Source organism: Vipera berus (assembly GCF_964194415.1).
Source record: "Vipera berus genome assembly, chromosome: 6".
NCBI classification, from domain to species: domain Eukaryota; kingdom Metazoa; phylum Chordata; class Lepidosauria; order Squamata; family Viperidae; genus Vipera; species Vipera berus.
The window spans coordinates 90,966,266-90,986,427 of NC_138208.1; the positions used below are offsets into that span (position 1 = coordinate 90,966,266).

The 20,162-nt window shown below is 48.5% G+C and overlaps 1 protein-coding gene across 1 annotated transcript; it reads right to left on the bottom strand.

The window, feature by feature from the left end:
* Positions 1-4,942: 4,942 nt before the first annotated feature.
* Positions 4,943-11,747, bottom strand: CIMAP1B (ciliary microtubule associated protein 1B; the record flags this gene model as incomplete). The annotated part of the gene is made up of 6 exons (XM_081331881.1): positions 4,943-5,061; positions 5,404-5,544; positions 7,299-7,420; positions 8,621-8,722; positions 10,363-10,566; positions 11,639-11,747. 6 exons carry the CDS (start codon positions 11,745-11,747, stop codon positions 4,981-4,983), a joined length of 759 nt encoding a protein of 252 aa, XP_081188007.1. The 3' UTR covers positions 4,943-4,980.
* Positions 11,748-20,162: the final 8,415 nt, after the last annotated feature.

Below are 20,162 nucleotides of genomic sequence, written 5' to 3' on the forward strand. Positions count from 1 at the left end.
TTTGTTGGAGTTATTGCAGGAAGCTGCAGTTTCTTGACGTGTTTTGCAAAGTTTTTGGACCTAGTTCCCAGTGCCCCGATGACAATGGGTATCCCTGTTACGCGTTTCTTCTTCTTCTTCTTCTTCTTCTTCTTCTTCTTCTTCTTCTTCTTCTTCTTCTTCTTCTTCTTCTTCTTCTTCTTCTTCTTCTTCTTCTTCTTCTTCTTCTTCTTCTTCTTCTTCTTCTTCTTCTTTATTATTATGGTTTGTTTTTTTACTCATTGCTGTCCTGCTACGATCTCAGTGGCTTACAGTGTTTGGAAGCTGTCCGAACAGGTTGATACCAAGGTTTCTGGGTTGGGCTAATAAACTTTTGTTTTTATTTTCATTTTTTAAAAGGAACAAAAGCCCTTATTTTTAATCCCCCGAGTGATGGAGCGTGATCCCCACTCGGTCCTCCCTGGCAGGGTCAGTGGGGCAGCCCTCACTCGCCCCCCCAAGCGGGTTAGAGGGGTGGAGAGGCCGTGCCTTTAAATGCCAGTTTTAAGGCCTTTAAACCCCACCTGCCTTTTGCCCCCAGGCCTTTCGAAAGGGGGGAAAGGGCAGTGGAGCAGCCCAGCCACGAACTGGACACTCACCCTTCACCCTCACATGTCCTTAAGTGACCGGTTTTTTGTGTGGCTGCCAACCCTTGTTGATCAACCGCTCGCACCACGACGACGCTTTACACAAAGCGCTCAGCTTTAAATGGGGCAACGCCTTCCCCTCGCCTGCCCAGAGCGACGAAGCCTTTTGTGGATTGTGGTCGACTGTTTTGGGAAGCAAGTTGAGGCAGAGGCTGCCCTCCGGCATCAGGCCACAAACCGCCCCACTTTACGGCCACCGGACAGACAGCCGGGGAAGATGAGAAAACGGGCAGAGATGGAGAAAATGACTTGATTAGGGGAAGGACATTGACTCGTGTACTGGTCAGTGGAAGCCCCGGTGGACTTTTTTTCTTTTTCTGAAGCAAGAAAACAAATGAACACGTGATTTACGGGCTTGAGGATTAGAAAGGGTGGAACAGAAAGCAAAAGAAGAGAAGAAAGTCATGCTGTAACCTTAGAGAGGGTGAATCATTAATGCACTCGTAGCTGCTGTTAAGGAGAGCAGAGTCATTTCTCTTTCCTTCCTTCCCTCCTTCCTTCCTTCCTCCCCTTTCTTTCTTTTTCTCCTTTTGCTTTTCTTTCTCATTATTTCTTCCCTTACTTCCTTTCCTCTCCTTCCCCCTTCTTTCCCTCCCTCCCTCCCTTCTTCTTTCTTTTTTCTTTCTCATTATTTCTTCCCTTACTTCCTTCCCTTCCCTCTCCTTCCCCCTTCCTTCCTTCCTTCCTTCCTTCCTTCCTTTTTTTCTCCTTTTCCTTTTTTTCTTTCTCATTTCTTCCCTTCCTTCCTTCCCTTTTCACCTCCTTCCCCTTCCTTCCCTTTCTTTTTCTTTCTTTCTTTCTTTCTCTTTTTTCTTTCTTGTCCTCTTTTTCTTTCTCGTTATTTATTTCTTCCCTTCCCTTATTTTTTTATATTTCAAAATTTGTGTTCTTATTTTATTCTTTCCTGCCAGCACACCCTTGACCCACGCACAGGCTCAATACCAGTTGTAAACTGAGGATTAACCTGGACGAGAACCTTATACTAAACGTAGGGTGAGCCTGTATGGCTTCCTAATCTGGACTAAGTTTAAGTTTAAGTTTTATTGTATTTGTATACCGCCCTTCTCCCGAAGGACTCAGGGCGGTGAACAGGGCATACATAAAAAATACAAGATACAAAAATTAAAAAAGAATTAAATAGTAGCCCAGCTAAAACAGTCAATAACAATATACAATATAAAAATCCCCATTAAAAATCCCCATTAAAACCCCAACACATCCCCCATCAGGCCAGGCCGGCTTGTTCAAATAGATGGGTCTTCAGAACGCGGCGAAAGGAGTGAAGGTCGGGCGCCGTCCGGAGCTCAACCGGTAGCTGATTCCATAGCTCCGGGGCGCCCACAGAGAAGGCCCTCCCCCTGGGCGCCACCAATCGACATTCCCTGACCGGTGGCACCCTGAGGAGACCCTCTCTGTGGGAACGCACAGGGCGGAGGGGAGTTGACGCCGGCAGCAGGTGTTCCCCGAGGTACTCCGGACCCATGCCATGTAGGGCCTTAAAAACCATTACCAGAACCTTGAATCTCTAGCGTGAAGGGCTGGCAGTCTGGGCTGTGGCAACACTTGTGCACAATTTTAGCGGGAGAAATGGTGCAACAATGTGGTGCAATTTTGCAAACCCACAAACAAAATCTCTCCCCCCTCCCCCTCCCCCCCCCGGTCAACCCTGCTGGGGTCACTTTCCAGGGTTCCCAGAAGGTAAAGATGTATAACTGGACATTTGTAATTTATTTTATTTATTTTTATTTATCTTTTATCTTTAAATTTATTTTATTTAATTCATTCATGTAATATTTATATTGGTTCGATTTATTTGCCACGTATCTCGCTGTGGGGCCCCTCCAGGCGGCTTAAGACAAGGAAAAGGAAGAAATGAGAAGCAGAAGAGAAGTGAAATACCAAGAGCCCCAAAGGAATCAATGAAAAAGAATATGACAATAATAATAATAATACATCCACATGGCAACCAGAAAAGATGGATGGGTGGAGAGCAGAGAACGAGGAGGTGGGCAGGTGGGCTCTGCCATCAGCTCAGCAGCCCCTCCAGTGTGGAACTCCCCCACTGGCGCCTCAGGCCCACCCACAGAGTCAGGTCGTCTTCAGGCTACTATGGAAGGAGGGTGGGGGCAGATGTACTCCTAGAGCAGGGGCTTCTCCAAGCCTGGCCACTTTAAGACTTGTGGACTTCAACTCCCAGAATTCCTCAGCCGGGGGGGGGGGCTTCTCCAAGCCTGGCCACTTTAAGACTTGTGGACTTCAACTCCCAGAATTCCTCAGCTAGGTCTTCAAACGTGGCCCTTTTATGACTTGTGGACTTCAACTCCCAGAATTCCTCAGACAGACGTGCTGGCTGAGGAATTCTGGGAGTTGAAGTGTGCAAGTTGCCAAGTTTAGAAGTGCTTGGTTAGACCATCATTTCTCAGACTTGGCCACCTTAAGGTGTGTGAAGCTCAGCTCCCAGAATTCCCCGCGCTGGGCTTGAGGCAGGCTGGCCTAGACCTTTTTTCCACGTCGACACCAGGCAGAACCATGCGCAGAAGAGAAGAGAACCGCTGAAGACCGGGGTCTCCCCTTCTCACCACCCTTAGCTAGCCAGAAGGATGCCATGGTCAAAGAAGGCCAAGACAAACCTATTAATCCTGGTCTTGGGGTGCTGGGTGGGGGGCGGTGTCTCTTCCCTTTATTTATCCTCCGCTCTTGTGTTTCGTCCTTCTTCTTCCTTGGTGAGACGTAACCATGGGCAGATATCGCCGATGTTTCTGTTTGAAGTTTTGAGCACTCTTTTGACAAGAAGGGGTGAGGAACACAACCGGCCTGATTTCCACGTGTGGTTTAGACGTGGGCTGAGCTTTGAGCATTGTCCGATGACCGTTTGAGTTCCAGTAGAGGCTTCTCCAGGCCTTCAGCCGCGGAGGGAGGAGAAAGGCACCCCGAGCAACTTCAAGTTGGATCTGCCCGCCGTGCAGCCAAGCAGGTAACCCATCCGCCCAGATATGCAGCATCTACTTTCTACCAATCCAGGAACAGGAAATGGCCCCAAAGCTTTTGGTACAGGATTCGCAAGGAGGCTGTCGGGAAATCCGACCTCAGGGCTTCTCAACCTTGGCATCTTTCAGAGGTGTGGACCCAGAATTCCGAAAGGGTATAGGATCTCCCACTTGAGCAGGGGGGTGGACTGGAAGACCTCCGAGGTCCCTTACAGCTCTATGCTGACTGATAATTCCCCAGCCAGCAGGTCTGATATTGTGTCATCCTTTGCTGCTCTCCGAGCTCGGTTGCTTTCTTGCAGACGTTGCATGACCCAGCTAGGTAGCATCATCAGTGCTTAAAAGCCTTTCAGCACAAGTGACGATGTGACCTAGTTGGGTCATGAAACATCTTCAAGAAAGCAACTAAGTTCAGAGAGCACCAAGGACCCCACAGTTCTTCCTCCTCCTCCTCCTCCTCCTCCTCCTCCTCCTCCTCCTCCTAGCACTGATGATGTTACCTAGTTGGGTCATGAAACATCTACAAGAAAACCTCCAAAATCAGAGACCACCTCCACCTGAACTACAAATATTCTTTTCCCTGGTTATGCCAACATTGTCCCTCTGTCCCACCACCCTTCAATTCATACCCAAACCTCTCAGTTGAGTGGAAGTAAAAGAACGGGAGGTTTAAGAAGTCTGCCCACTGCAGTGCAAGACTCCATCTGGTCATTCTAAGCCCCATAGATCAGATCTCTCCAAACTTGGCTACTTGAAGACTTGGGGACTTCAACTCCCAGAATCCCTCAGCCAGCCCCCAAACCTGGCCACTTGAAGACTTGGGGACTTCAACTCCCAGAATCCCTTAGCCAGCCCCCAAACATGGCCACTTTAAGACTTGGGGACTTCAACTCCCAGAATCCCTCAGCCAGCCCCCAAACTTGGCCACTTGAAGACTTGGGGACTTCAACTCCCAGAATCCCTTAGCCAGCCCCCAAACATGGCCACTTTAAGACTTGGGGACTTCAACTCCCAGAATTCCTAAGCCAGCCCTCAAACTTGGCCACTTTAAGACTTGGGGACTTCAACTCCCAGAATTCCTCAGCCAGCTCTCAAACATGGCCACTTTAAGACTTGGGGACTTTAACTCCCAGAATCCCTCAGCCAGCTGGCTGAGGAATTCTGGGACTTGAACTCCTCAAGTCTTAAAGTGGCCAAGTTTGGAAAGCCCTCTGTAGATGACCCCCTCCCTGCCCCGAATGGGAAACACCCCCCCCACCACCCAAGCATCAACCGGAGACCCAGAGATGGCAAAGAATGGCTTCTTGTCTGGCCCACCCAGCCGTGGTCTAATCTGCCACGTCCACGATCAGAGGAGCCACGTAGTCCGAGTGGCGGATCCCGAACGTCAAGCCACGGAGTGGATTGTGCTGTGGGATTTGGGGAGGGGGGGGCAAGAGAAGAAAAGGGGGGAAAAAGGCAGTGTTACTTCTGGGGGGTGAGGATAGAGAGGGGGCTAGAAAGCTGCCCCACAGCCTCGCAGAAGCGTCGGCTTGAAGTGTGTAAAATTGGGTGTGTTTGGGTGACCCACGGTTGTGGGTTACGAGCGTGATGGGCAGGCTCCATCACGGTCGTAACTGGAGGACAGAGGGCAAGGAAGCAAACGGTTGAGACGAAGGATTGACTCCGGTAGCAGCCCCCTCCCCCTGCATCCTATGACCCCTTGGCTGCATGGGACCCCCACAGAAGTCCCTCCCCTTGCATGCCCTCACCTTCTCCGGACTGTAGGCCCCGGGGCCGGGAATGATGGTGGTGTCCCCAGGAAGCATGTTCCGCGCAATGATGCTGTAATGCGGGGGGCGGTTCTTGTACACCCCGGTGTCCACCACACGGTAATTGCACGGTCCCGGAGTCTGTGTGGGGGGGGAGGAAAGTCGAGCATCACAAACTGTCTACCCCACCCCTCAGGGTCCCAGCCCATGGACCCTATCCAGAATGCGTTAGCGTGGACAGTAATGGGGGGGCTAACTTTGCCCATGAAACCCCTCTGCTGCATGAGTTGCTCTGGCTTCCAGTTTCTTTCCGGATGCAATTCAAGGTGCTAGTCCTCACCTTTTAATGCTCTCTAGGGCACAAGGCCAGGTTACCGTTGGGATCACCTTTCCCTAAAGACATTAACTCATCCTAGTGGGTCAGACAGGGTGGGCACTCCTGGTCCTTTGCCCTAAATCTTGCCATCTGATGGGAGCCAGGAAGGGCGCCTTCAACCTGGCAGCCCCTGCCTCACGGAATAGAAAATAAAATAAAATAGAATAAAATAGAAGAGAAAATGAATAGAATAGAATAGAATAGAATAGAATAGAATAGAATAGAATAGAATAGAATAGAATAGAATAGAATAGAATAGAATAGAATAGAATAGAATAGAATAGAATAGAATAGAATAGAAAATATGGAATAGAATAGAATAGAATAGAATAATAGAATAGAATAGAATAGAATAGAATAGAATAGAATAGAAGAGAAAAAGAATAGAATAGAATAGAATAGAATAGAATAGAATAGAATAGAATAGAATAGAATAGAATAGAATAGAATAGAATAGAATAGAATATGTATTGAGAATAGAGTACAGAGTAGAGTAGAGTAGAGTAGAATAGAATAGAATATGTATTGAGAATAGAGTACAGAGTAGAGTAGAGTAGAGTAGAGTAGAGTAGAGTAGAATAGAATAGAATAGAATAGAATAGAATAGAATAGAATACAATAGAATAGAATAGAATAGAATAGAATATGTATTGAGAATAGAGTACAGAGTAGAGTAGAGTAGAGTAGAATAGAATAGAATATGTATTGAGAATAGAGTACAGAGTAGAGTAGAGTAGAGTAGAGTAGAATAGAATAGAATAGAATAGAATAGAATAGAATAGAATAGAATAGAATAGAATAGAATAGAATAGAATATGTATTGAGAATAGAGTACAGAGTAGAGTAGAGTAGAGTAGAATAGAATAGAATAGAATATGTATTGAGAATAGAGTACAGAGTAGAGTAGAGTAGAGTAGAGTAGAGTAGAGTAGAGTAGAATAGAATAGAATAGAATAGAATAGAATAGAATAGAATAGAATAGAATAGAATAGAATAGAATAGAGAAGAGAAGAGGTTGGAAGGGATTTTGGAGGTCATCTAGTCCAACCCCTGCTCAAGCAGGAGACTCTATACCATTTCAGAAAAATGTCTATCCCATAATAAATAAACAAGGCCTGCCACCCTCCTGCTCCCTGGCAGCTGGGTTGGACCGAAGCCCACCCCCCTGATAAGAGAGCTGCCCACGCAAGACCCCCGGGCTGGCTTTGAGGGTGGGCGTGGCTGTCCTGGGGCATTCACCAGCTGCCCAGTCAAGCGTTCCTCTACTCTACCCCCCAGCCCCCCCTTCCCCCCACAAAGGGGCACTCCAGCAGGCCTTAATTTTTGGCATCCCCAGTGGAATTTTCTCGGCCAGGGTGCAAAAGGCTTTGCGGTTCCCTCCTCCAGACCGGCGACCCTTTTGGAATGCCCGGTGGTCTCTGGTCTGAGCACTCTGTCCATGCTCAGGGCTGTCTGTGCTGGGGGTGTGTGGAGAGAATGTCTCATGGCCGGAATTCCCGCCCGCGGCCAGCCCCCCTACCCGGCTGAGGTCCTCGTAGAAGCTTCCGATGGCGCTGCGTCCGAAAATGGAGTAATTGGGAGCCGAGCTCTTGCTGATCACTTTGGGGCCCAGCATGGGGGGAAGGCCGTAGGCGGCGGGCCCTGGGGGGGGCAAGAGAGGGGACGGTCAGGGCTTGGGGTGGGGCTGGCAGGGGGGCTTTGCCAGGAAGGAGGAAGCAGCACAAAGCAACGCAAAGTAACAGAACACAAAGCAAAACAAAGCAACGGAAAGCCATGGAACATAAAGCAACACAAAGCAACACAACACACACAGCAAAACATACAACAGAAAGCAACACAAAGAAAAACAAAGCAATGCAACACAACACAACAAAGCAACACAGAGCAATGCAATGCAATGCAATGCAAAGCAACACAACGCAACACAAAGCAATGGAACATAAAGCAAAACAAAGCAACGCAACACATAGCAAAACATGGCAACAGAAAGCAACACAAGGCAAGGCAAAGCAGTGCAACGCAATGCAACACAACACAAAGCAAGGCAAAGCAAAAGCAACGCACCCGACGATGCTCCTTAGCTGTGTATGTGCATTCAACAAAGGAAGCGGGGCTTCAACCACACAGTTGTGGAGACCCCCCCCCTTGGTGGATTCCCCCCACCCTTGCATGTGAGAGTTTGCCACGTCAGCACTGCAAGATGGGATGGCAGCCACTCTTGTAAGGCAACCACGCAAGCATGGTGTGCAGCACCCGTGACCCTGGTTTCTGTGTGGCTTACAGATCACCCTCAACTTACGACAACCGGGACCAGAATTCCCAATGCTAAGCCAGGCAGTTGTTAAATGAATCAAGCTCAATTCTGCAATGTATTATTTTTTTTGCCACAGTTGCTAAGTGAAACGCCATTAGGTCGTTATGCGAATCCCTCTACCACCTTTGGCTTTGCTTGTCAGATGGCAGCTGGGAATGTCGCAAACGGCAACAATGCGACGATACAACCGTCATAAATACGTGCAGGCTGCCAAGTGGCCGAATTTTGATCAGGTCATCCTGGGGAATGTCACGACGGTCGTAAGTGTGAGGACTGGTCGCAAATCCCATTTTTTTCCCGTGCCGCTGTCATTTGGAACGGTTAACAAGTTGTATATTAAAAGAGTCAGGAGAGTTTGCTACGGCCTGGGAAAGCCTCTTAATACAGATCTGTCCATCTAATTTGAGGGAGAGGTTATTTATAGCGTGCTTAACTATGGACTAGCCACTTGTGCGAGAAGGCTAAATGGCCACGTGGTGTGGTCTGGGCTGCTGTCAGGGTCCGACTGGGTGCATCCTCCCCCTCACCTGGTGTCTGCTCATTCTGGAAGTCCTTTGTCCGCGAAGCCATTGAGTAATTTGGGGCACACGGATAAGCCAACTTTCCAGCTTTCTCGGGAGAATAGCGACCTGCGAATGAAAGCAAAGGAGGGGTTCTCTTTGGCCCAAGAGCCAGGAGGAGCTCAGGAGGAAGGGGAGATGGACAACGTGCAGCCCTTCCCCAAACATAACAGAATATCACAGAAGCTGCCAGCGTTGGCAGCACCCACAACCTCTGGAGGCAAGACTTTTCTCTGATTGATTGTTGTCAGGGATAGGAAATTCCTCCGGAATAGAATAGAACAGAACAGAACAGAACAGAACAGAACAGAATAGAAAATAGGGAAGAGGAGAGGAGAGGAAATAGGAAAGAGAAGAGAAGAGAAGAGAAGAGAAGAGAAGAGAAGAGAAGAGAAGAGAAGAGAAGAGAAGAGAAGAGAAGAGAAGAGAAGAGATGTTCTCTGTGGGCGCGCCAGACCTGTGGAACCGCTTGCCGGTTGAGCTCCGGACGGCCCCCGACCTTCGCTCCTTCCGGCGCGATTTAAAAACTTATTTATTTGAACAATCTGGCCTGGTCTGATGGGTTTGGGGTTTGGATTTAGTTTTAACACGCTTTTATTATTGTATTATATTGGGCATAATTATTTAATTCTTTTTAACTCTCTTTTAACTTTTGTATTTACATTTCGATATTTATTGCCCTGTACACCGCCCTGAGTCCTTCGGGAGAAGGGCGGTATAAAAATTTAATAAATAAAATAAATAAATAAATAAAGAGAAGAGAAGAGTTGGAAGGGACCTTGGAGGTCTTCTAGTCCAGCCCCCTGCTCCAGTAGGAGACCCCCTACCATCTCAGACAAATGGCTGTCCAATCTCTTTTTTAAAACCTCCAGCGGTGGAGCACCCACAACTTCTGGAGGCAAGGAGTTCCACTGGTTAATTGTTCTCACTGTCAGGAAGTTCCTCCTTAGGGGCTGGTGATGACCTATAACGCCCTGAATGGCTTGGGTCCGGATTATCTCAGGGAACACCTGCTGCCGGCATCAACTTCCCATCGTCCTGTGCGCTCCCACAGGGAGGGCCTCCTTAGGGTGCCGCCGGTCAGTGAGTGCCGGCGGGTGATTCCCAGGGGGAGGGCGTTCTCTGTGGACACGCCTGCCCTGTGGAACGATCTGCCTGTGGAACTCTGGACCGCCCCCGACCTTCTTTCGTTTCGCTGGGACCTAAAAACTTGGTGATTTGATTTATCTGGCCTGGACTGAGGGGTTTTAATTTTTAAACTTTTAAATTTTTAAACTTTGGGCTACTAATTGTTATTTAATCTTATTTTAATTCTATTTTAACTCTTATTTTGTCTTTTAACTTTGCCCTGTAAACCGCCCTGAGTCCTTCGGGAATAGGGTGGTAGATAAAACTAATTAAATAAATAGTTCCAGGCTGCTTCTCTCCTTGACGAGTTTCCACCCGTTGCTTCTTGTCCTGTCTTCAGTGCTTTGGAGAACAGCTTGACTGCCTCTTCTTTGGGGCAGCCCCTGAGATATTTTAAGACTGCTATCCTGTCCCCCCTCGTCCTTCTCTTCGTTAAACTGGACATCCCCAATTCCAGCCACCGTTTCTCGTATGTTTTAGCCTCCAGTCCCCTGATCCTCTTTGATGGTGTCCTTCTTGTCCATCACCCATCCTGGAGAAGGCGACCTAGGATACTTTGGCAACGTGTTCCCAACACTGACCTGGCCCTGGCGTCCGAAAGGTCGCCCCATCCTTGGGGCGCCCGTAGATGGAGTAGGCGGGGATCCCATCTTTGCCTTTCATGGTCATGTTGGTGGGAACCATGTAACCCGGTCCTGGAGAGCAGCTGTCCAGCATCTGGAAACGTCGGCCACCCATGCTGTAGGCCGGGGCCCGGAAGCGAGAGGGATCGTGGTGTTGGTAACCTGGACGGAGGAAGAGGAGGAGAGCGCGCGAGTGAGCGGGACCTGCAGTGAAGAGGTGCCCCGTACCTGAGCTCCTGCAGCCGTCAAGGCCCCCCATGCTAGGAAAGGGGGTGGCATCCATGGCTCTGCTCAACACCCGTTGGGTCTCACTGGTGTCCGTAGGATGAGTTAAGGGGTGGCTTGTTCGAAGGGAGCAGGAGAATGAGGGATCCTCTTGGCGCTCTCTGAGCTGGATGGTTTTCTGGCAGACGTTTCAGGACCCAGCTAGGGAACATCATCAGTGCTAGAAGGGAGGAGGAGGAGGAGGAGGAGGAGGAGGAGGAGGAGGAGGAGGAGGAGGAAGACGACTGTAGGGCCCTTGCTGCTCTCCGAGCTTGGTGATTTTCTGGCAGACGTTTCAGGACCCAGCTAGGGAACATCATCAGTGCTAGAAGAGAGTGAGCTTGTAGAGAGGAGGAGGAGGAGGAGGAGGAGGAGGAGGAAGAGGAGGAGGAGGAGGAGGAGGAGGAGGAGTGGGATCCTTAGTGCTCTCTGAGCCTGGCTTTTTCTTACAGATGTTTCGTGACCCAACTAGCGAATATCATCATCAGAAAAGAAAAGCCATCTTAGGAATCAGGTACTTTCTTTGGGTTGCAGATGCTTGGGGAAAAAATTGCTCCCAGGTACAATCTGGGTTAGTTTGTTTTAACTGGGTCTTCTTTTGTGCCACTGACTATCAAAATGTTCCTCGATAGGAAGTTCACCTTGCTGACTGATGGATTGAAGAAAAAAAAACCCCACTTCTATTTAAAGCTTAGGGCAGGGGTCTTCCAGCTTGGCCCTTTGTGACTTGTGGACTTCAACTCCCAGAATTCCTAAGCCAGCGTGCCTGGCAGAGGAACTCTGGGAGTTGAAGTCCACAAGTCATAAAAGGGCCAAGTTTGAAGACTCCTGTTCTTATTCATTCATTCATTCTTATTCATTTATTCACATCCCACCTTTATTCTTTTTATAAATAAGGCTGCATTTTGCCCTGTTCGACGATAGAAAGGAGACCACAGTGTGTTCTTTTATGCAGACCGGCGATGCTCACCCACATTGGTCGGGAGGCCATACTTGGGCCCGGGGCTGCTGTAGAGGGCAGCGATTGGTCCCCTTGGCCGGTGGGGTCTCCAGGTTCCAACCCAGACGTCAGTGGACATCTCCACTGGGTGGCGCTAAGGGTTCAGTCGATCTAGAGGGGGCACAGGAGAGAAAGAGGTTAACCCCCAAAAATGTTTGCATGCTCTCCTTGCAAGGCTACCTCCAATCCATCATTCCCAGCCTAGCCTGACCAGGGAGACGGTTGCCGTTGAGGTGACCATTTCCAAATCCTTGGCAAGGGAGGGAGGAGCAAGAGGAAGGAGTCAATTAATTAAGAGAGCCTATTATTTAAAGGGACGCGGTGGCTCAGTGGGTTAGGACGCTGAGCTTGTCGATCAGAAGGTCGGCAGTTTGGCGGGTCGAATCCCGAGTGCCGCATAACAGACCGAGCACCTATTACTCATCCCAGCTTCTGCCAACCTAGCAGTTCGAAAGCACGTAAAAATGCAAGTAGAAGAATAGGGACCACCACGGTGGGAAGGTAACAGCGTTCCGTGCGCCTTTGGCGTCTAGTCGTGCCGGCCACATGACCACGGAGACGTCCTCGGACAAGCGCTGGCTCTTCGGCTTTGAAACGGAGATGAGCACCGGCCCCTAGAGTCGGAAACGACTGGCATGCGTGTGCGGGGGAAACTTTACCTTTTACCTTTACCTTATTATTTAATTAATCCTTTGATAGACAGGCTGGGCAAGCAGATGGTGAAGTCTGGAAAGGCTTGGTCCAGATCAGTGTTTCTCAACTGTGGCCCCTTTAAGAGGTCTGGACTTCAACTCCCAGAATTCCTCAACCTGCGTGCCTGAGGAATTCTGGGAGTTGAAGTCCACAAGTCATAAAAGGGCCAAGTTTGAAGACCGCTGATGTAGAAGTAGAGAAGTAGGGTGGCAGAGCCCAGGATCAAGTTGTCCCCTCTGCCAATGGAGTTACTTGTTGCTCTCTGCTAGCCCAGCCTACCTCACAGGGCTGTTGTGATGAGCAGCGAGGGAAGGAAAGGTGAGCGGAATCACACTGCCCTTAGGGAATCAGCTGCTAAGCGATCCTCGCCCCAACTCAAGAGTCATAAATCTGCACGCAGGGCACATATTTCATTTATTTTTATTTTATTTTATTTTAATTCCATTTATATCCCGCCCTTCTCCGAAGACTCAGGGCGGCTTACAAGCTTAGCAGTAGCCTTCATTCTATGTATATGCCTGCTTATTAGGGCTTTCACACACCCCCAAGCGGCATTATTACAAAGTCAGCTTAATTGCCCCCAACAATCTGGGTCCTCATTTTACCTACCTCGGAAGGATGGAAGGCTGAGTCAACCTTGAGCCTGGTGGGACTCGAACCTGCACTAATTGCAGGCAGCTGGTGTTACTTAAGGAGGCATCAGCCCACTGCTCCACCAAGGCTCTGTAATGCGCTGGTCAGTTGGGGGTAGTACAGAAACACCCCGGCACTCGGCCCCCTCTCCCCAGCTGGATGGGCCCGTTTGGGGGATACCAGGAGGGCCTGGCTGGGTGGGTGGCAGGGTCGAAGGAAGAGCGGGGAGGCCAGGGTTCGAGACCACCACCCCGGGCATGCGCGGTCGGCCTGCCCGTCAGTCCTGATGTGTGGCATGGGAGAATCGCAGCAAGGAATCCCCGCGGGGAAGGGGAGGAGGGAATCTGCGTCTGCTGGGAGTGGATGGGGAGGGGCGTCCCGCAGTCCAGCCTAGATCGGGCTGGTGCTTGGGGGGGGGGCTATCCAGCAGCCCCTTCTCCGCCTCGAGAGTCCAGCTGAGGCCACGCCTTTAATTAACAGAATAGCAGTTGGACCGGGGCCTTGGAGGTCTTCTAGTCCATCCCCCTGCTCAGGCAGGAAGGGGGCTCGGAGGGGTCATCAGTGTGTGTGTGTGTGTGTGTGTGTGTGCAGAGGAGCCTCTCCCCCCCTCCCGGCTGCTGCCACCCCCGTCCGAGGACGCCCCGCGAGCCGAGCTGAAGCCGAAAGGGGTCGGGGGTCGGGAGAGCAACCCGGGGGCAGAGCAGGTCCTGCGACCAGAGAGGAGTCGGGGATCCCCCGCGGGCGCTCGGCCCCTCGATCCGGTGCCGAAGGGGGCCACCCACCTGGAGGCGGACCGCAGAGAGACCAGGCGCAAGGCGGACCGCAGAGACGCCCGCGGGAGCAGCACAGCACTGAGCCGGGCAGCGAGACAGGCGCCTCCTTCCACCCCCTCCTCCGCCCCCCATTGTGTACAGCGTCGCCCGGCAACTGGCCCCGCCCGCCGCCTCCTCCCACGCCCCCCCCCCGCGGGTCCCTCCTCCTCCTCCTCCTCCTCCTCCTCCTCCCATTGCCCACCCCGCCCTCGCCCCTGCCCGGCCCCCGCAGGCGACCCGGACAGCCCGGCTCGGAGGAATCCGCCCAAAGACACTCTGCACACGCCCAGAGAGCGCCTTCTCCCTTCCCAGCGGACGGAGACGGCCGGGCGATCGCGCAGCCCTGCCGGGAACCAGCCGACCGGCGCCCGGGGGTGGGGGTGGGGGGGCTCCCCCCTCCCTGCTCCCCCCCCTCCTGCAAGGTTGGGGCGTGGCGATGGCGGGGAGACCCTGGGAAGAGACCCGCCTGGCCGGGCGGAGGAGGGACCCTCCCGCCAAAGGCTGGCGGGAAGCCGAGCTTGCCTGGGCCGGTGGGGGGGGGGTCAGGGGGGCATCTATGAGGACAGACAGGCAGACAGGCAGGCGCTGAGCTGGGCTTGAGGCCGTCTCTCCCGATCCGCTCGGTTGCCATCCCGGCTGGACGAGCTGAAGTAGAAGTAGAGGCTGAGCAGGGCTCCGCCGGGTTAGGACTTGGAGGGGAGAGCCCGCATTGCAGAGCCGCTGAAGGCCCCGGAAGGCGAGCTGAGTGCCAAGGGGACTTGATTGACTGACTGGCCGACTGATGGATGGAATTGATGGATGGGGTGTGGCCTCTTAGCGACCACACGGAGACCTCCTCCAGCCAGGCAAAAGAGATGAAGTCCCTGGCTCGCAAGGGGGAGGAACTGCACAACAAAATAGAACGGAATGGTCGTTTTCAATGTACCCTAATCAGCCTACATTCAAATGAGATAAGTGCGGAAAAGAAACATGCTGGCTGGGGAATTCTGGGAACTGAAGTCATCCCTTCTTTCTTTCTTTCTTTCCTTCCTTCCTTCCCTCCCTCCTGTCTTTCTTTCTTTCTTTCTTTCTTTCTTTCTTTCTTTCTTTCTTTCTTTCTTTCTTTCTTTCTTTCTTTCTTTCTTTCTTTCTTTCTTTCCTCCCTCCTGACTTTCTTTCTTTCTTTTTCTTCCTTCCTTCCTTCTTTCCTTCGCTCCCTCCCTCCCTCCTGACTTTCTTTCTTTCTTTCTTTCCTCCCTCCTGACTTTCTTTCTTTCTTTTTCTTTCTTTCTTTCTTTCTTTTTCTTCCTTCCTTCCTTCCTTCCTTCCTTCCTTCCTTCCTTCCTTCTTTCCTTCGCTCCCTCCCTCCCTCTTGACTTTCTTTCTTTCTTTCTTTCTTTCTCTTTCTTTCTTTCCTCCCTCCCTCCTGACTTTCTTTCTTTCTTTCTTTCCCTCCCTCCTGACTTTTTTCTTTCTCTTTCTTTCCCTCCCTCCCTCCCTCCCTCTCCTTCCTTCCTTTCCCTTTCATTCCTTACCTCTCTCTCCTTCCTTTCTTCCTTTTCTCTCCCTCCTTCCCACTCTTTCTTTCTCTCTCTCTCTTTCTTTCTTTCTTTTTCACTCCTTCCTTCTTTCCTTCCTTTTCCTGCCACTTTGCTGTCTGACTTTGAAGACTTTAATCCTGGTTTCTCCTCTCTCTGGACTTGACCTCTGCACCTGAGAGTCAGGAACCCAAGGACCTTGGCTTTTGCGCCTAACATTATTTCTTCAAGGAAGTTTAATCCGTGACTCCCTGATTTCCTGCTGAGCACCTGCTAAGTCACCCCGGTGGCTGGACTTGAACCCTTGCTGGCTCAGGCATTCTGAGAGTCAAAGTCCTCAAGTCATAAAAGGTCCATCGTTCCCCACCGCTGACTTTACAGCGGTGGCAAATTCTTGTTCAGATTATCCCTGTTTTCGAAATACGGCCTTTCCTCCGCCTCTGTGCTCACCGCCAGATCGGCCTAAGCAAACTCAGCTCCGTTCGGTAGTCCCGTTTGAGCTCCGATTTACGCACACTTGAAATTCAATCTGTTGCCTCTCAGCTGACAGGAGGGACCCAGAACAGCTCCGTTGGCTATTTGTGGTAACCTTTCACAAGAGCAGGAGAATTACAAAGCCCAGGGTGGGGAGACAGAAAGAGGACAAACAACCCAGGCGTTGTGAAGGAGGGCAAGGCTTTGTTAAAACATTTGGTCATTGCCAATTAACAACCCGCCTCCCTGGACTCAAAAGACTGAGTTATTATCAAAAGCCCCGTTCGTATCATTCTGAAGTTTATTTCAAGAGGAAAGATTTGCCGCAAAGAAACACTCTGAATTTCTAGCCAGGACATTTTGCTCAGTCATCAAGTTTTAATCGCTAAACACACAACTCATTAAAGGTGAATAAACACTCAGGAGCAAACTTGTAAGTAAAAGCAAAGATTAGTCCTCAACAAAACATATATACTGTACACACATAAAGAGACACATATGCAAACACACACACGCACACACGCACACACACACACACACAGAGAGAGAGAGAGAGAGAGAGAGAGAGATCCGCATTTGATACAGATAAGAAACAACAAAAGCCTAAAAGGATAGTTTAAGATACAGAATAAGAAAATAACAGAGCAGGAAGGGACCTTGGAGGTCATCTAGTCCAACCCCCTGCTCAGGCAGGAAACCCTATAACATTTCAGGCAAATGGCTGTCCAGTCTCTTCTTAAAAACTTCCATTGTTGGAGCATTCACCGCTTCTGGTGGCAGGGTGTTCCACTGGTTAATTGTTCTGACTGTCAGGAAGTTTCTCCTTAGTTCCAGGTTGCTTCTCTCCTTGATGAGTTTCCATCCGTTGCTTCTTGTTCCGTCTTCGATTGCTTTGGAGAATAGCTTGACTGCCTCTTCTTTGGGGCAGCCCCTGAGATACTGGAAGGCTGCTGTCCTGTCACCCCTCACCCTTCTCTTCACAAGACAATTCCTTTTGGGCAACGTCTAAATGTGATAGATTAATTTTATTTGAAAAGACCTCTATGTCGTCATTCTATATATTTTACTTTAAAGTTCCGAATAATTTTTAAAATAATAATAATTTTAAAAATTGACAGTTCATCTCCATTGAAGTTTTATATATTTCACCAATAATAATTGGAATTATTGTCCTTTTTATCTATTGTCTTAAGTCATGGAGAGTTTAAGATGCCTGGGCCAATTCCCAGAATTGCTGGAGTTGAAGTCCACCAGTCTTATAGCTGCTGAGGTTGAGAAACATTATCTTAAGTGATTAGCCAAGGTCTCATCAGGTCTTCCATCATCCTTCCAATATCTCTGTCGTAACTATGTTAACATAAATTTTGTATGTTGAGGTATATTATACTAGTTAATTTATACTGCTTTTTTCTGTATTTCTCTGTACAAAGCTGTATCTGTGTCCATGAATGTTTCAGTTGCTCTTTCAAGTTATTTTCCCAGACAGGAAAAACATCCAGCTAAGTTAATTCTTTTTATTACATTAAGGTTACATTAAGAAAACCTTGCAAGTCTGAAAGTGCAGAGTTCCTGTCTTCCACTTTTAATTGCTTAATCCATTAAGGTGCGTCCTTCTTACCTCTGAAGGTTTCCTAGGGAAAATTGGTTCCACTCCTTTACAAAGGTCACCCACACATTTCATTATGTTGTTGTTAGTTGCGAAGTCATGTCTGACCCATCGCGACCCCATGGACCACGTTCCTCCACGCCTTCCTGTCCTCTACCAACTTCTGGAGTCCATTTAGGCTCACGTCTACTGCTTCAGTAACTCCATCCAGCCACCTCCTTCTCTGTCGTCCCCTTCTTCTCTTGCCCTCAGCCTTTCCCAGCATTAGGCTCTTTTCCAGTGAGTCCTTCCTTCTCATTAGGTGGCCAAAGGATTTGAGTTTCACCTTCAGGATCTGGCCTTCTAAAGAGCAGTCAGGGTGGATCTCCTCTAGGACTGACCGGTTTGATTGTCTTGCAGTCCAAGGGACTCGCAGGAGTCTTCTCCAGCACCAGAGTTCATAGGCCTCAATTCTTTGGCGCTCGGCCTTTTTTATGGTCCAACTTTCACTGCCATACATTGCAACTGGGAAGACCACAGCCTTCTCTTCATTAAACTTGTGTAGTTTAATGAAGAGAAGGGTGAGGGGTGACATGATAGCAGTCTTCCAGTATCTCAAGGGCTGCCCCAAAGAAGAGGGAGTCAAGCTATTCTCCAAAGCCCCTGAAAGCAGGACAAGAAGCAACGGATGGAAACTAGTCAAGGAGAGAAGCAACCTGGAACTAAGGAGAAACTTCCTGACAGTTAGAACAATTAACCAGTGGAACCACCTGCCTCCAGAGGTGGTGAATACTCCAACACTGGAAGTTTTTAAGAAGAGACTGGACAGCCATTTGTCTGAAATGGTATAGGGTTTCCTGCCTGAGCAGTGGGTTGGACTAGATGACCTCCAAGGTCCCTTCCAACGTATTATTATTATTATTATTATTATTATTATTATTATTATTATTATTATTATTATTATTATTATTATTATTATTATTATTATTATTATTATTATTATTATTATACACACTTTTGTTGACAGGGTGACGTCTCTGCTTTTTAGTGTGCTGTCTAGATTTGCCATGGCTTTCCTCCCGAGGAGCAAGCGTCTTTGAATTTCTTGGCTGCAGTCCCCGTCTGCGGTGATCTTGGAACCCAGAAAAATAAAATCTGTCATTTCATTATAAGTAGCAATTTTTCCATACCTTAACCAAGAAGAGAAGCAACCTGTAATTAAGGAGAAACTTCCTCACAGTGAGAGCAATCAACCAATGGAACAATTAGAGTCCTAGTGGACAATCCCTTAAATCTGAGCCAGCCTTGTGCTGCAGCTGCCAAAAAGGCCAACACAGTGCTAGGCTGCATAAACAGAGGGATAGAATGAAGATCATGTGAAGTATTAATACCACTTTACAAGGCCTTGGTAAGGCCACACTTTGAATGCTGCATCCAGTTTTGGTCACCACGACGTAAAAAAGATGTTGAGACTCTAAAAAGAGTGCAGAGAAGAGCAACAAAGATGACCAGTGTTCCAATAGTTGATGGGCTGCTACAGAGAAGAGGGGGTCACGTTATTCTCCAATGCACCTGAAGGCAGGACAAAAAAGAACGGATGGAAACTGATTAAGGAGAGAAGCAACCTAGAATTAAGGAGAAATTTCCTGAGAGTGAGAACAGTTAACCAGGGGAATGACTTACCTCCAGAAGTTGTGGCTCCTCCAACAATGGAAATCCCTTCCAACTCTGTTATTCTGTATTCAGTTTGCCTTCAGATGTTATGGGTGCTCCATCACTGGAGGCTTTGAAGAAGAGATTGGACAATCACTTATCTGGAATAATATGGAGTCTTCTGCTCGAGCAGGGGTTGGACTAGAAGACATCAAGGTCCCTTTCAAATGTGTTATTCTATATTCTATGAAATACAGATGAATAGAATAGAATAGAATAGAATAGAATAGAATAGAATAGAATAGAATAGAATAGAATAGAATAGAATAGAATAGAATAGAAATAAAAAAGATGTCGAGACTCTAGAAAGTAAAGAGAAGAGCAACAAAGATGATTGGGGGACTGGAGGCTAAAACATATAGGGAACGGTTGCTGGAATTGGGTATGTGTAGTTTAATGAAGAGAAGGGTGAGGGGGGACAGGAGAGCAGTCTTCCAGTATCTCAGGGGCTGCCCCAAAGAAGAGGGAGCCAGGCTGTTCTCCAAAGCACCTGAAAGCAGGACAAGAAGCCACGGATGGAAACTAATCAAGGAGAGAAGCAACCTGGAACTAAGGAGAAACTTCCTGACATTGAGAACAATTAACCAGTGGAACCACCTGCCTCCAGAAGCGGTGAATGCTCCAACACTGGAAGTTTTTAAGAAGAGTCTGGAGAGCCAGTTGTCTGAAATGGTATAGGGTTTCCTGCCTGAGCAGGGGGTTGGACTAGATGACCTCCAAGGTCCCTTCCAACTTCTTCTTCTTCTTCTTCTTCTTCTTCTTCTTCTTCTTATTATTATTATTATTATTATTATTATTATTATTATTATTATTATTATTATTATTATTATTATTATTTGAATGGAATGGAATAGAATAGAATAGAATAGAGAATACAAAATACAGTAGAGTAGAGTAGAGAATAGAATAGAATAGAAATAATAGAATAGAATAAAGAATAGAATAGAGTAGAATAGAATAATGAATAGAATAGAGTAGAGTAGAATAAAGAATAGAATAGAATAGAATAGAATAGAATAGAATAGAATAGAATAGAATAGAATAGAATAGGACCTTGGAGGTCTTCT